The 16,333-nt window shown below is 43.2% G+C and overlaps 1 protein-coding gene across 4 annotated transcripts in view; it reads right to left on the reverse strand.

The window, feature by feature from the left end:
- The window catches only part of BMPER (BMP binding endothelial regulator), a 237,774-nt gene that overhangs the window by 197,467 nt on the left and 23,974 nt on the right, over positions 1 to 16,333 (reverse strand). For all 4 annotated transcript variants that reach the window (XM_058296785.2, XM_058296787.2, XM_058296784.2 and 1 more), the window contains exon 3: positions 8,629 to 8,728. In XM_058296785.2, coding sequence (XP_058152768.1) covers positions 8,629 to 8,728 — 100 coding nt within the window. The remainder of the gene's footprint in view (positions 1 to 8,628; positions 8,729 to 16,333) is intronic.

Genomic DNA, 16,333 nt, shown 5'->3' on the forward strand with positions numbered 1-16,333 from the left:
CATGCACACAGTCACACACAAGCACTCATTTGCACAAACACATACTTTATGCATAGACAGTCATATCCAAGAATCTGGTTGTCTTCAGGGAAGGGCACAGGGTGGCTGGGGTCAAGAGTGGAAGGAAACCTTACTTTCACTATAGATGCCTTATATATTTTTAATTTGTGTGAATGCATTATCTATTAAAAATATTTCATGAAATCAGAGAGGAAAGCTCATCTAAATTGTCTCACAGGTTCACAGTTACAGAATAAAAAGCTGTAGCTCCTGAAGAAGGGAAAAAATTAAGGTTCCCCCAAAAATGCCAATTAGTGGTGAAAAAACACCACATTCTGTGCTATATGTTCTTTCAAGCACCTCCACATAGTTCCTCTGCCCACAATAGTCCTTTAAAATTGTGGTACACCAAGGCTATATAAAAGTCCATGGAGGGGTGTAGCTCAGTGGTTTGAGTGCCTGCTTCTCACGTACAAGGTCCTGGGTTCATTCCCCAGTACCTCCTTAAAAAAAATTCCTTGGAGGAAGAAGGGCTGCAGTGAGGTGAAGAAGGGCTGCAGTGAGGTGAAGAGCTGCTCTGAAGATGTCACGGACTTGTCCCACTCCTTCATCCTCGGGCCTCTCCTGGGCTCCCCACTCTCAGTCTTATCTTACAGGCGGAACAGGGAATTGGAGCTGCATCAGAGTCTGAGCCTCCCTCAACCTCTCAGGAATTGTGAGATCTTAAACAAAAAAGTCACTTAATCTCTCTAAGCATCCATTTCCCCTTCCGTTAAGTCAGAACAATAATAAACACCATCTCATGGCTTAATAAAAGAATAATCTATGAAAATCTGAGAGTTGGGGTCTGTTTTTTTCTTTCCAAAGTATGCTCTAAAACTCATTCACACTATTGTACAAATAACTGATAATGCATTAAGTTAAAGGCAGAGCACTGGTTAGGTGGGAAGCCAAATCAGGCACAAGCTGCGCCCAGGTTAAGCACATATAATAGCTACAAAAGACCTTGGTTATGTTGTCCAAAAGAAAGGAAAATGGAGGTTGCAGAGAGAATTGCTCTTTTGTTTGAGCAACAGACCGTGCGTGGTTATGGTTGCCAAAAGAAGTTTGGTTAAAAGCACACAATCAGCCTGGCACGTGACTAAGTCAGACTTTCCATCTTAAAAAGTTTAAACAATAGGACGATTTACTCTGTCAACACAGACGCCTGATTATTTTCAAATAAGAAATTGTTTTAAAAGTGTGTATTTCTATATATGGTAACTGGCTGCGTCTCTCGAAAGCAGCCCCACGGCCCCACAGCACTGTTCTGAAAGGCACAGTTATCAACCAAGGCATCCTCAAAGCAGCATAAGAAAAGGTCCCTTATTCATGACCTTGCACTTCATGAAAGGCAACCTGTAATGCAGAGAGCTCACTATATTACCATTATTCATAGTCCACTTCTGCTTTGGTCAGGAACTGGTATGTATAAATGAGCCCGATCCCCTTAAAATGCCTTATGCATGTTTTGCTTTCTAATTCCTATTTATCAGAGCCTAGGATGTTGGCCTGATTTTGGAAATCAGTGCGCCAATATTTATATTTTGCCTTTTTCCTTTCCTTTTATGAGACATCATGGAACATTTTCAAAATCAATGTAGAAGTTAAAACTATGAAAAATGTATCCCACAGGATCCAACTCCTAGGAAAACAAGACAAAGCACACAGAAATCAAAGAGGAGACTGTGGAAAATAAACCTCACTTAACAAATGAATGCCTACTTTCTTGTATTTTTCATCTAAGTATTGCAGACAATTAATATTTCATGCTCTATATGATGAAAGAGGATGAAATTTGACCTATAACTGTTTGAAACGCACCTTATTCATTTATGGTCCACTAATAACAAACATATATTCAGATAACAAATACATTATTGTTCATGAAAGAACCCCAAATTAAAGGGTGAGTCTCAGTCCAAGTAAATACAGAAGAGCTGCCAAAACTGTCTGCTTAACTCCCTATGATCTCATTTGTTTTCATCAAACAGTATTGATTTTTTTTGAAAAATTAGATCCTTTATCCAGACATTAGACTATTTGGATAAACATTTATAACCATTATTAGCATAAAAATAATCTCAAAATACACTGAATACTAGCTTGAGATTAATTAATCATAAATGATGGTTACATAGTTTTCAGTTTTAAAGACTATTCTGTCTTAATAAAAGTTACGAGCCACTTGATAAGCAGTGCCATATCATAAATGCCTGGCACAGAGCTCAGTAAATACTTGTTGACTGAATGTATGAATGAATGAATGAGTGAATGGAAAATATGAGCAGATGCATGGATATAAACACACATAACCTTTCTAAGGATTCTCCTGGAAATACAAGTTATCACATTTCTGTCCTCAAGGAGATCTATTTACCACTTCCTCTTCAATATTAAAATGCATTTTAGAGGAAAATAAGTAGAAGTCATGGTAGGATTCTGTTATGGTTTTTTTCTGAGCCCTCTACCCTCTGCCAGAGAAACAAAACCAAAAACTCATTCTAGTCTCTGATTCAATAGGTGTGGAGTAAAGCCAGGAATGTGCATTTTAACAAGTTCCATCGGAGACTTTAAGCAGCAGGCAAAGTCTAAGAACAATTCCATGCCACATGTGCACCACGACCTCCATCGGAAGCCATCCCATCTTTGGATGTGGTTAACTCCTACTATTTCATCACAGTTAATCACCTCCTCACAGCCCACTGGCTGCCCTCCTTTCCTTTCCCTCTGCACTCTAGCAAGCTTTCCTTAGAGAACATCCCCACTGGATGGTACTGCTCTGTGTGCCCCAAGTGAGCAAGCACATCGAGGAATGGATACTCTCTGGGTGATCTTTGGGTCACTAACACCTTGGCAAATGAATGACTTCACTCCAGATGTCCTCATATATCAAACGAGACAGGACTAAACGATGAGCATAAAATAATGAACCCAATATCCAGCTTGGAAAAAGACAAGCACCTTTAGTACTTCCATGAAGTAATAGAGGGGGATAAAGGTCCTAGAATCAACCAGTTGATTCACACCTTACACCCCAGGGCACTTCAACAATACCAAAAGGACAGGCAGATGCCCATGGCTTTCTGAGGGTCAGCGATTCCAGCGATACAAGCAGGTCCCACTTTTCATCACTCTGGAAGGCAGTCAACTTTGGGATTATGCTTTCCTATAGGAACAATGTCATCTTTGAGGGGTTATATTCCTGACCAGTGACCTATCACCGAGCAAAAAATGGTTATGGCCAACAATGTCTCAAAAAGACCAAGAAGCATAAATAAAAACTTCAGTAATTATTTGAAGGAAAAAAAGTGAGGCCCCAAATAGTTTCAAATAAACTATGCACACCAATTGCAGAAGAGGTCCAAAAATACTACAATAGATAGAGAATAAAATATAAACATAAGCATAGAATAATATGGGGAATTTTTAATGGCCCAAATCTCTTGAGACTCTCCAAGGAAGAATGAGCTGATAATATGCCTTCTTCTCTTCATTTGCTTTCCTTGTACTGGAAGCGTAAATATATATTTCAGCACTCCTTCAAATGCTTCAAAGGCAGATTGTTTTAATGACAAAAGCAATAATCATGGTTCCTCTTCCACTGAAAAATCATTCTTAGAAGAAGCAAGTAAAATATTTCCCCCTTTCTTCATATAGCCTATATTCTAAATGTAGTTGATACTATAGCTGCTTTTCCTCAGTATCAGAGCAAATTTAGAGAAAACTGTATCATTCAGATCTTAACTTGGTTGACAATTGTCAGCACCTTCTATATAGCTCCTTGGCAAACATCAACGCAATTGATGGTCCTCAGGTAGACTCCTTAAAAAGAGCCTTATATTATTTCGTGCTGAACCACAAGCATGGGGAGAAAAATACCCTTTTAATCCAGGAAAAACAAAACAGGAAAGAACAGGGTAGAAGTGCAAATGTGGGGGGCCATCTAAAATATGGGAATAAGCTGTATGGACCATGGCACGTTTTTAAGGCAAAGGCAGCCAAAATGTCAAGATTGTGTGATACGTAAACACTCCCTCCTCAAATCCACCATCACTTAGGTTAGGGAGAAAGGGTTTAAAAACACTTAAGGAAAGAGAAAAGGAGAAAGCCTTGCCTTTCTGGAGACCACTTGGCAGTGTCCATGACCATTTAAAATGTGCAACCTCTCCCCACAGCACTTGGATTAGCTGGTTCCCTACAGCATAGCAAGACAGAAAATCTAAACACCTAGTAATAAGGAGATGTTAAATAAATTGCTATATGTCCAGGCAATGGAATCTTTTCAACAGTTACAAAGCATGAAATAACATGGGAAGATTCCTAAGACATATTATTGTTGAGATATTTTTGAAAGGTAAATTATGAAAGAATATATATTGTAGGATTCCATGCATGTAAAAATAAAACCACACATGCAACACTACATATTTTATGTTAACATATATATATGTAATGAATTGTAAATCTCTGGGAAAGATGAAACAAATTGATAACAGTTTGTGTGGGTTCAAAGGGACATTTTTTCTTTACTGTTGAAACTTTCTAGCCTGATAATGTATGAATATATGAATACCTAACTAAAATTAAAATTACTTAAGCATAATTATGCTAAGGAAAGAAGGGAGGGAGGGAGAGAGAGAAGTCAGAGGAAAAAAAGAAAAGAAAGCCCCAACAAATGATGCAAGGCAGTTATCAGTCAGTTTTTGGGGGGGGTCGAGCCCCCTCCCCCAGTTGAATAACTGGGAAGGACTTTTGCTAAGCATTCACCAGCACTTTCACATTGGAGTTATGTTTTTTTGGTCATTATCTGTGGTTTTATTTCCTACAGCATCTTCTTCATATATTATAGAAACTTTCCAAAATATGAAGAGAGCAAAAAGGATCAGAGAAAAACCACGGGCTCCCACCTACAAATGACAAAAAAATTTCTCACTCCCATAATATGCTGACCAGGATAGACACTGATCAACAGCCTCTAAAAGAGATGATTCCTATTTCTTCATCAAGAAGCTGACCCTCTCCCTGCCTTTCCTTTCTTTACCTGGTAGCAGTGGTTCTCAAGCCTCAGTCTGCACAACAATCCCAGGGGACCTTTGAAAGTACAGAGACAGGGATTCAGGCTGGGAGCTGCTGAACAGCAGGCTGCAGGCCTAATGGCAGGACCTTCTAGGTCTGCCCCCATCTCTGCCACTTACTAGCTCTGTGACCTTAAGCAAATTCCTCAACCTCTCTGTGCCACTGTTTCTTCATCTGTAAAGTAAGGCTATGATAATATCTCCTTCCTTGAGTTATTGTGAGGATTCAGTGCCAGACTCTGAATAAGCACTATTTGTACTAGCTACTGCTTTTGTGATGAAGAAGATGACAATCTTGGTTGCTGTTATTACTGAGCAATGCCCAGAAATCTGTATTTTAACAGGTGCTTCTGTGGTGTAATCTATGACAGTTTGAGAAATGCTGCTGATATTCATGATTCCCTCTGGTACAAGGAAAGATGGAACTTACGGAGAACCAAAAGAAACCAGGAGGCTCTCGCTACTGCTTCATCTATCAGCTATACTGGATTTCAGCTTCTCCTATGCTGGCTAATAGCAGAAAGGACAGTTGTTCTTCCAGAAGCGTTGGCTCAGATGGGAAGCCTGACTGAGCCACACCTGCCAGCCATCCCCCCAAGCTAGGGACACCCTGCGCAGGGCTCTACCAGAGCCCTAACCACTTTGTCGCTTCCCCTGTCTACTGAATAGCTTGGAAAATGGTTTAAGGCTCTTTAACAGCACTCACATTCAAGTCAGTAGAGCCACCAGTGTGGTCCTGGATGCCACCAGAAAACAATGCTTGCTTAAAATCCACTGAGAGGAAGACACATCCAGTAAAGGGAAGCTGAGAGCAAGTAATTCCAACCGTTTAAATCATGACCCCTTTGCTCTCACATCCCCAGTACCCTGGGATGAATATGGCTTTCAAAATTCAGGAGAATCAGTCCTGAGCGCTCCAGTTACCAGGTGTTAATTGATCCCCAAAACAAGACATGCCATTCTTTTGCTAAGAAAAATTCATTGCGCCTTGTTCCGTAATCTGATAAAAACCTTTGACCCTGAGATAATCCTGCCTGGACATCATTCTGTTCTAAAATAAAGCATCATTAGCATCCTGTGTGTGAATCCAGTTCCTTACTGAATCACTCTTATTGAGGGAGAAAAGTGAAAAATCCCAGGTTTGGTGTGTGGGAACGCTGGTTGGAGGAGAATGTATCAGAAACACAGCTGCTGCTGTTGCCTCAGAATCTCTGCTATGATTCAATGATCTGTGGTAGGTCCCCCAGGCCCAGCTGTGGGGCAAAGGACACACATGAGTTAAGGAGTGGTTCACCCAGGTCTCTGGGCTACACTAAGATCTAGATCCAGTTCATGCCCCTCCTGATGCTAACCCTGCAGGCATTATTCCTTCATTGCACAATGCTCTTTGGTTTCAGCTTCCAGTATTTATCCTCACCCAATGCTAAAACCCAGGGTACAACCTAAATGCTCCAAAATGGAGAGAAGACCAAAGGGATGTTTGTACATTCCCACAACAGAATCTTATGTACCCATTAAGAATGATATTTCCAAACAAGCTGAGAAGATGCTATGTCCAAATGTCAAGTGGAAAAGAGCATAAACACTACAATATGAGTAGTAAGAAATCAATTAGGTAAACACTTTTACATGGGGAACTAGACCAAATATTAACAATCATTGCTTCTGAGTCGTGGGATGATAAGTAATTTGTTCTCTGCATTTCCACAACTTCAGCTATGTTTCAAAGCTGCTTCTACAAGCAGATATTACTATTGTAACAGAGAAACATAAATAAATCAAAATACTGGTAGTCTCCAGTGCCTGAGAACAAATACAACTGTGTCCCTGAAAACCCAGGGAGATCAGCACTAGATTATGAGGTAGAAAGAGAGAAAATAAGGAGTGCCTCTTTAACAGCCACCCCAGACACCCCTGAAAAGTCCATCTGTTCAGGAGTTGCTCTCATGAAGGTCCACCTCAGGGCAGGCTGGGGTCCTTGATCTCCCTCACTATCAGAAAGAGAACACGGGGTGCTGAGCTCGCTGCTCTATTCTTGAGTCCAGTCTAATATGAAAGAGTTTATCTTCTTAGGCCTAAAAAGAATGCTCAGGAAATGTGTTTATCTTGGATGTCTCTTTCCCTTGCATGATGAGGATAATTGGAGGAAAGGATGATGATAAAGGACAAAACAGCAGGACAGATTTGTCCAGGTTAAATGTAACACCATGTAGGAGATCAGAGAGGGACATAATATAACAGGGAAAGGTTACACTTTACAGCAGCAGGAAGTCCCCTTCTGTTAATCTACTGACAGTGGGGAAATAAACCGAAAGCTGTGGGCATGTGTCCTTCACTCATTCTGCTTCCAACCTATATTATCCAAGGGACTGCTCCCTGGGAAGGAAGACTTGCTAATCAGAGAAAGATGATGATGATAAATGAGTGATGTGAAAACTAAAGAATGACATAGAGGAGGTTCTTTAAGGCGAAACAACAGTAACTTTGACTGACATTGGCCCAGGAAAAGTGTTCATAATTGTAATGACTTGATCTCACCATTCACTTGGAGAATTTCCAATAAATTATTATTTCTGACCTTGCATTAGTAGTTCTCAGAAGTCATATTGGTAAAACAGCTGACTCCCAACTCTGAAGGAAAGAGCTGGGAAGTAAATGGTTGATCCAGAAGATTCTGCAAAATATCACTCCAGCCCATTGTGTCCCTGGTCTGAGATTTCAGAACGTATGCTTCTACAGCCAAGGTCTTTACATATTTAAAGAGTGCCAATCATACTTATATTCTTCCAGAGAAACGTCTACATGCCAGGAGCTGTGTACAGAACTCAGAGTGTTTCTTCACATTTAATTCACTCCAACACAATTATTATCCTTATTTTACAGGCGAGGGAACTGGGATGGAGAGAGGTTCCGTTTCCACCTGCTCGGGTGGTGATGCCTGTTTCTGGCCTGGCAGTGGGACTCCCAGAGCCTACACCTGGAACCACTGTGCTCGCACTGCTTTCCACGGGCTCCCACTGTTTGAGGTCCAAGTGCTACCTAGCTCCTGCCTCAGGGATCTGACCATCTACTTAACACGAAGGAGACAAATAAATAAATAAATAAATCTTTAAAAAAAAACTTAATAGGGACCAAAATGATAAAATACAGACTTAAAGACTCCTCTGACAGAGGGGAGGTGGAGCCTGGAAAAGTGAGTGTTGAACGTCCTTGACAAAATATGTTTGTGTGTGTGTGCAAATGTGCACAGGCATCGCGCTGAAATCTTCTCGATGACATTTTAACAACTTGCCTGAGAAAATAAACCAAATATGCAGATGCTTCCCATACTTTCAGCCTTCCACTAGGACCGTCTCCTCATAACCATCCCCCCACACACATATGCACCAGCGTCCCTCCCAGCACCCCTTGGCACCCCAGCCAAGAGCTGCGCGAAGAGAACGGTGAGAGAAGGGGGAAAAAAATGCATGAAGCAACAGCCAAAAGAGAAAGCGGCCAAGTCGTAAATCACCTTTGCACCGCTCGCAACAGGCCCCTCTCTGCTTGACGGCCAGGGCACAGTCTCGTGACAGCACTGGGCACTTCTCTCTCTTGCAGGTCACTTCCTTGTTCTAGGCCAAAAGAGACAAGAGACATTTGAAATGCATTGCAACTGAATTCCCAGACGCCCAACCCAAGGCCGAGGTTTCCCTGGCTTCCCTCTTCCTCGCTTGCCTTCCTCTTGGCAAGAAAGCTCTATGATAGCAAATAGGATTTTGCTCTCCCTGAAACAGAAACATCCATCCGGAACCCAGGACTTTTTTTTGCAGGCAAGGGATGCTGAAAGGCCCCTTCTTTAAAAGCCAGCTTAACCTAGATAACCCAATGCTGAGGGGACGCTTTCTCTCGCTCTGTTCTAAGGTTTCCTTTCAGTACACACTATAGAAATGATAATATTTGTGCAAATCATATTTCTGCCCATTGGGCTACCTGGGCCAGGACTGCATCGTGAGAACAAAAATATTTGCACACGGCCATCCAGCAATCCTTAATAGGAGAGTGCATTAAAATGCAGCAATCTAAAGTTCCAACTCAAATAATGACAAAGTTGAGTATTGAATCGGCTCAGTAAGAGAAAAAATAATATTCCACATGCCAAGCAGAGACACAGTCGTCAGTGTTTCATAGCGGTGGGACAGCTGCGTTATATTAGCACTTATGCTAATGAAAGCGTGGTGAGCATTTGCATCTTTAGTTTTATCCTGAACAGTTAGCTGTTAAAATGTCTTAGAGAAGATTCAAACATGGTGTATATGACTGTTTGGATACAGATTGTATGCACATGAACCAGAAAAATATGTCCTCAAGCTTCAACAAGATTTGAGCTTTAACAAGTGCTGGGAGCTGTGGCTTTCATTCTCATTTCATGAGATAAGCATTTTCATTATCCGGTTTTATAAACAGAAAAGTGCTGCTCAGAGAAGGTAGATGACTTTTGGGAGATGACACAGCTTCACAGCACACCCACAGCCTACCAGGGATTAGGGCTGGTACTACCACCTTCACCAACTGATGTGGGTCCAGGGCAGGGAGGAGGGTCTGGCCAGCTCTGGTCACTTTGCCATGAACCTACTAATGCCCCTGCTGGAATGTGTATAGGAGAAATCCCAACTCAGCCTTGACAATGACCTTGGGGAGATTCACAAGGATGCCCAAGGCACCTCCAGGTCACAAACCTAAGGCAGGTCTCACCATTTCTGCTCCAGATTCAAGGACGGGGGTGTGTGTGCGCGTGCTGGGAGCCCAGCTGTGGGTCCAAGCCAAGCCATACACCCAACTCCAGCCCCAAAGCAGTTTCAAGAAAAAACACACCACCTTCTGTGCTGCCCTCAAATTCCCTGGGAGTTCCAGGGCCCTCCAGGACGCTGCCACGGTCTAATTCTAAAATGAATCCAGATTGCCATGCCCGCTTCCAAAGGATTAGAACCGCCGAGAATCTCAGACACCACCTCGTCCAACTGCCAGGCATGGCAACGCTGGGGGGTTACATGAGGCCTGCAGAGTCCTGCGCCGGACCCAGGCTGCCTTGCTTTCCCCACAGCTCGATTTCTATGGCTTCACTTCCCCAAGAGACTTGCTAGTTCACTGACCTACCACCTCTTTCAAAGGCTTTGCAAGGCCAACTCCAGCTTGGGAATAATGAACCTGCCATGGCCAGCACTGCCCAAACTTCTCCACTGACAACACACAGAGAAAAGGGTGATCTGCAATCTGTGAAAGGAATCCAGAGTGAATGCAGGAAATGGACTGATGGAAGAAGCCATCCCAGGAGCTGCCCAGCCAAGCCGAGAGCTAGGGCATCCGTCCTCCACTCCCACAGGACTGTTGCTGTTTTGTTATCATTGTACCATTGGGCGGGGGGGGCGGCGTGGATGACCTGAGTAATCCAGTCCCACTTTTCTTTGCCTTTTTGGTGTCCACTATGAGGTAAGCACTCTGCCCTCACGGGACTAACCTCTTTTAGCCCTTAAAATCCCTTGAGACGGTGGTTCTCCCTCTTAGTTGCAAATCAGAGCCCCCTGTGAAGTTCTTAACAGAAACCGATGCTGCTCTGCCACCCCCTGAAGCTCTGTCTGGTTAGTAAGGCAGGGACCAGGCCTGGGCACATTTTAAGCTCCCCAGATAATTCCAACGTGCAGCTAGGGTCTGCTGTACGGGAAGTATCCTTGTCCCCAGTGAGGCTGGGACCAGCTACAGAGCTTATCCACAGTCTCTGGGTAACCAGCAGGCCTAGAATCTGACCCCAGGTATTTTGGCTCCAAGCTCTCCAAAGCTCCTTCCCTCACCTTCTCTTCTTTATAACCGTGAAGGCTAACTATACGCCATGGCCCTGAGATGAATTTTCATGCTTATCTTAGATTATCAATATACTACACAGTCTTCGGTCACCTAATACCTTAGTACATAATCACAGTTCAAATCAAAGAGATTTATTTTTGAAAATTAACTACCTCTACCAAAGCAATCAAGCAAGAATATCCAAAAGGTAGGCCTGCTGCTTAGCACTATTAAAAGGGGCTTCACTTTGCAAGGACTATCTCCTGCAAGCCATATTTTGATACCCACTTCCCCTACCCCAGGACATCTGGGAAGTGAATTCAGAAAGTGGGGTTTCTGTTACCTCAACTTAACGTTGTATTCATCAAATCTGACCATGGCCTTCGAAAGGGCCATTTCCCAGGTGCCACTCACCTCTTAACCAAAGAACTCACAGCCACCGGGAGTTCACAGCTCTGCGCGTAATCCGAGTGGGTATAAGTCACAGTTTGGGGTCTCATAAATATGAAGTTCTCTTAAATGCAGGAACTCTTCGCTAAATTAGAAATATGGGAGCTGGTCAAAATCCATAACAGGATCCCGAGATCCATAATAAATAGCTTGTAATTACAGTCCAACACAAAAGTTATTCCGACCAGATGGTTTGTGGATTCACATCTGGAATTTTTTTATACACTCACACACAGAGAGGAACAAACTTAAACCTTAGCTGTAGGTTTAGTGGGTTATTCCTCCTTCTGATTACACTTTGAGTTTTCTTATATTCTACCAAGGGTCACATCGGTGCAGAACTGTCACATCTGATCATTTCACTGTTGTCCGCTTGGCATAGATAGGGGGTACATGCTTGGAGTCCCAGACCCTCAAGGAAAGAAATAGAAACTACAGAGAATAGCTGGTGAGAGGCTGATTCTTCCACCTCCTTAATTGAGTCCAGCAGGGACATAATAAATTCCAACACAGGTTAATTGAGACTTTGTTTTCCCTGATTTTGCCACGAGACAGAAAATACTCTCTCCTGGAGCCAGTAGCCCTGGTGAGGAGTGAGTGGCACACATAAAGCCTGGCCTGCTGGAGCACTCCCCTCCGCCAGCTGACAACAGGCCCCTTCAGACGCCACCAGCAGCCAGTGTCATCTGCTGTGACTCAAGGTCGCAGCTCGTTGGATTCATTGTTCACTCAAAAATTGTGTTCTGAAACTGGCTCACACTTACTAAATGCTTCCTATGTACCAGGTTCCCTCTGGTCTAAGAAATTTATATACGATTATCTCACAAAAATATAATTCCGCACCACCCCCATTTTACAGATGAGGAACCAATGTTAAGAAACTTGCTCAGGGTCACACAAGGGGCAGGTGTGGTCTGATTCCAAAGCCACCACGCATTTAAATGCTGCCCTTCACTACTTCCCAGGAATGCAAGATACAGATAAGAACAAAGCAACGTCTCTGTCCCTAGACCCCAGGGGAGACTGGTGTTTTGGGCAGCTCCAGGCATCTAAAATGTGCCCTTTAACAAGAGCAGAGTAACTCCAAGTGAGCGGCCTGTCAAACAGTTCTGCTAGCCAGGGAAGCTGTCTCAATTTGGGTATCAGAAGGGATCTGTGTGTATCAATCTTATGAAAGCCAGATCCACATCCTCAAGCAGATTTTCCTCCCAAGAGTCTACCTTGGGTTTCCATCTCCCCACTACTAAGTGGGCGGAAAATGCATTGGAGGAAAATTAAAGAACCCTCAAAAGAATCAACATCCTAGCCAGTGAATAAGGGTGATGAACCTCATTGCATCTTTCATTCTCAGTGATTTACCTGTTGCCAAAGGGGTCAATCTGCATGGTTGCCTCCCTTCCAAAGGGAAAACAACCGATTCCCCAATATCCACCAACTATCTCGGAACCCAACACACGGCCTCTACAGGCACGTTCAATGAAGTGCCAATATGCAAAAATAAAAGGGAGGGGCATAGGGAATAAAAAAGAAAAAAATTTACATGGCTGGCAACAAAGCTGTATAAAGATGCCAGCCAAACCACAGCTCCAGCCACAGCCAAGTTCAAACAGGATTCCCTGCAGCCAGCTTGTTGTGTCTGAGTCTTGCCACTAGATGGCGGCACAGAGTTCTCTGGTCTTAGGACTTAACGCCAGCTAAGCGTGGATAGACGTGACCTCTTGCTGGTGGGGGAAGGGCAGAAAGATACCGAGAGGATAGCAAATCACCGTTATGAAATTTTCCTGTTTTCTTTCCTCAACTATATAAAAAAAAATGTTTTTGAGAAGGCCTTGTTCTATTTCAAGCCAATATCTTGTGAAGATATTTTTTCAAAGCTTCTTCCATGACCAATCCTATTATTGAATATGGAAAGTATTACCTGACCTTTCATTTATATTAAAAAATAATCATAAAATAAAAGTCTGGAGAGAAAAACACAGCAGCTAATATGATGAAGGTGGTTAGGGAGAAATGTCATCTGGCAGACATTGTATTTTTAGACTACAAAACAGCATCACAAATCTCTTGAGATAAGACTGGAAACTAAAATATCTGGTCCGCTGTCTGCTGATCCCTCCATTTGAGTAGCCATATTAGGAAGGTGGCAGTCCACATGGGTCTCTTCTCCTAGATGAGGCCATTGTTTTCCTTCAATCCCTATCTTTTATGAAAGCAAAGTCTGCCTTGAAGGCAAACAGCTGTCATTTGGGTGAACTAGCAAATTCAAAGTGCCAGATCCCTTTTCAGAAAATTAAAAAGCCTATGAAGGTGTAATATTTTTCTGCCCACATGAACAACATTCCAGATGTCAATGATGCAGACGGACTAGGTAGTATCATCAAAGAGGATGAAAGGCAGAGGTGGAGCGCTTTCTAAATTAGAAACCATCTACCACCTCGCCTCCTAAACGCATGCACACCACCACCCAGCCACCTCATCATGGTGGTCTCATCTGGGGAGCAGACTCGTAGATTTTGCTGCCTTCAAGAATTCTCCAGCAAAATGCAAATTTCCATGGGGGTAGACCCACATAAATTCCCATTGAGCGGTCCCCCTTCATTATCAGCTACAGTCCAGGAAAGGATGCCCAGCACGGCAAACTTAAATAACAATCAGGAGTGGAGGCTCTAGGGCAGCAAAACCAAAGACTTAATATATGTGTCATTACATTTAAGGCTGTGGTTACAAGAAAGAAACCACCCACACAAGGTTCCTATTCTCCAGAAACGTGCAATCTATTGGGGAAAACACGACACCCGACACTAGCAAATCCCACAAATGCTGCAGTGTACCTTAGAGCACCAGGTGAAAAGTACAGAAGAGAATTTCACCTTGACTCAAAAGCCATCAAAGTTAGTGAGCTCCAATGAGATTTTCACCCTTAGCCAAATTCCTATTGCTAGAAACTTATTTGAATTGCACACACACATAGTACTTCATATGGAGAGTGTCAAAATTGCTCACAGAGGAGTTTGTTTTTAGGAATACGGATGTCCTGTTTCCAGTTTCCTAAAGTTCTAGTTCCTAGAAAAAGGCGGAACAAGGGAAGAGGATGCAACATCAGTGCGTGTGTTCTCACTGGAATTTCTATAGTCTCCCCTGGGATGAAGTCAAGAGGTCAACTTTTCCTTGAAGTACCCCACTGAAACCCAATTCCAGCCCCACGAGAGCCAAAGGGAATTTTATTGGTACTTTGGAACACGGGTCACAATTTCTCATTGGCAGTAATATACAACTTCTCATAAACAGGAGAGTAATACTTCATGTTTACATAGCACTTTTCTTCGAAAGAGCTCTGCAGACATTATTTCATTAATCCTCGCAGGTTTTTTAAGCTTTGCAGTCAGAGGAAGGGAGCACAATGAAGTTATGCGTCTCAGGTCCCTCGAAGTACGACCTAGGAGTGAATTTGGGAACAGAATCTGGTTCCCAGGCCTGGATTAAGGGGCCAGCCAGGAAGGTTAGTTGCTGAGGCACAGCATTAAAATTTATAGGTGTATCATATTAGAATTAGGTTAGCTCCTACATGACTATTGGGATTTTAGGAATAGTGGTATGAAGCTGAGCTAGTCTGGGAATTTTTCGGAAAGACAGGCCACCTGGGTCGAACCAAAGAGACCTCCTGCCGTGGTGCCTGCCATTATAAGTTAACCCGCGAAAGGTGCCATAGAGGGTTGCACTGGGACTTCAGCAAACAGACCTGACTTGGAGATGTTAAGGTTCTATAATGCAGAGACGCAGAAGAAAGCTGAAGAAAAAGGTGTGTTGATGGCATCCAAAGACCTAAAGGAGGGCAGTTTCATTTCTTCTTGGGGGTTCTGATCATTGGGAATATAAAATAAAATTATTCCCTCTCTGGAACCTCCAAACAGGGGAAATCCTTTGCAAGCAAGGGTAAGTGTGCAGGGAAGGAACAAGGCAAGCTTGTACTTGCTCCAGCCTGTCTCCTTTGGACAAAAGCTGTTCTTAGTCTCCTAGAAAATAATCATGGGGGAAACTGAGATGGCTCAGTGGTTGCCAATGGCAGTATTAAATTTGATTGATGATTTATTATTTTAATTATGCTTTTACTTGCTTGTTCTCTGTTACTGATAATACAATTGAATTCCCCATAACTCTTGTACAAAGAGAGCCAGCAGGAAAAATAAAATAAAATAAAATAAAAGGCAAGCTCGGTTCACCACAGAGCCTGAGTACACAAGCAAGAGGCTGGGGGCCTCATCTCTCAGCTAACAGGACTTGAAAAAAACGGGGAGAGAAGAAACTTCACAAACGTTTCTAAGGTAAGGAAAGTGAGGGTACAAGGGAAAGTGATCCAAATTCCCCCGTGAGAGAAATGGCTACTCAAGACCTCCTCTCTTCCTGAATTCAGAGAGTTCAGCACAAGAAGGAGATATGTATGAGGTGCCTCCAGGTTTTAAGCACTTTTGGGTCTTTCCCTATCCCCATCCCCCACACCGCAGCCTTCGCAAATCCTTTCCCTAGCCAAGGCCACAAACGGCTGATTCAACTCTAGCCAAACCATGAAGTGGCACAGTTTCCCGGGCAGGTTGCTGAACTATTAAGAATACCTGCCCCTGACATTTGTAGAAAATCGATGTGTCAGACTTGGTGGCCACTTTCTGTGTATTACACACCCGGAACATTGCAGTAGGCCTGACTCACCCCCATTTATAGGTAAGACAAGCGGCACCTAGAGGCTCCATGGCTTGCCCAGGTTCACACAGCTGGCCTGGACAGAGATTCCAACCCAGAGGTCTTAGATGTCAAAGCCTGCGACTTAACCTCTGTTCTCCACAGCGAGGTGGTGGCTCCCTCGGCCATCTCGTGCCTGCAGCTAAGGATTTAGATGTTTGCCTTTGTGAAGCACTTCCGACTTTCGTGCCCCTACGAGAGGTATGTTTCCTTTG

Source organism: Dasypus novemcinctus, chromosome 5 (assembly GCF_030445035.2).
Source record: "Dasypus novemcinctus isolate mDasNov1 chromosome 5, mDasNov1.1.hap2, whole genome shotgun sequence".
Taxonomy (NCBI): Eukaryota; Metazoa; Chordata; class Mammalia; order Cingulata; family Dasypodidae; genus Dasypus; species Dasypus novemcinctus.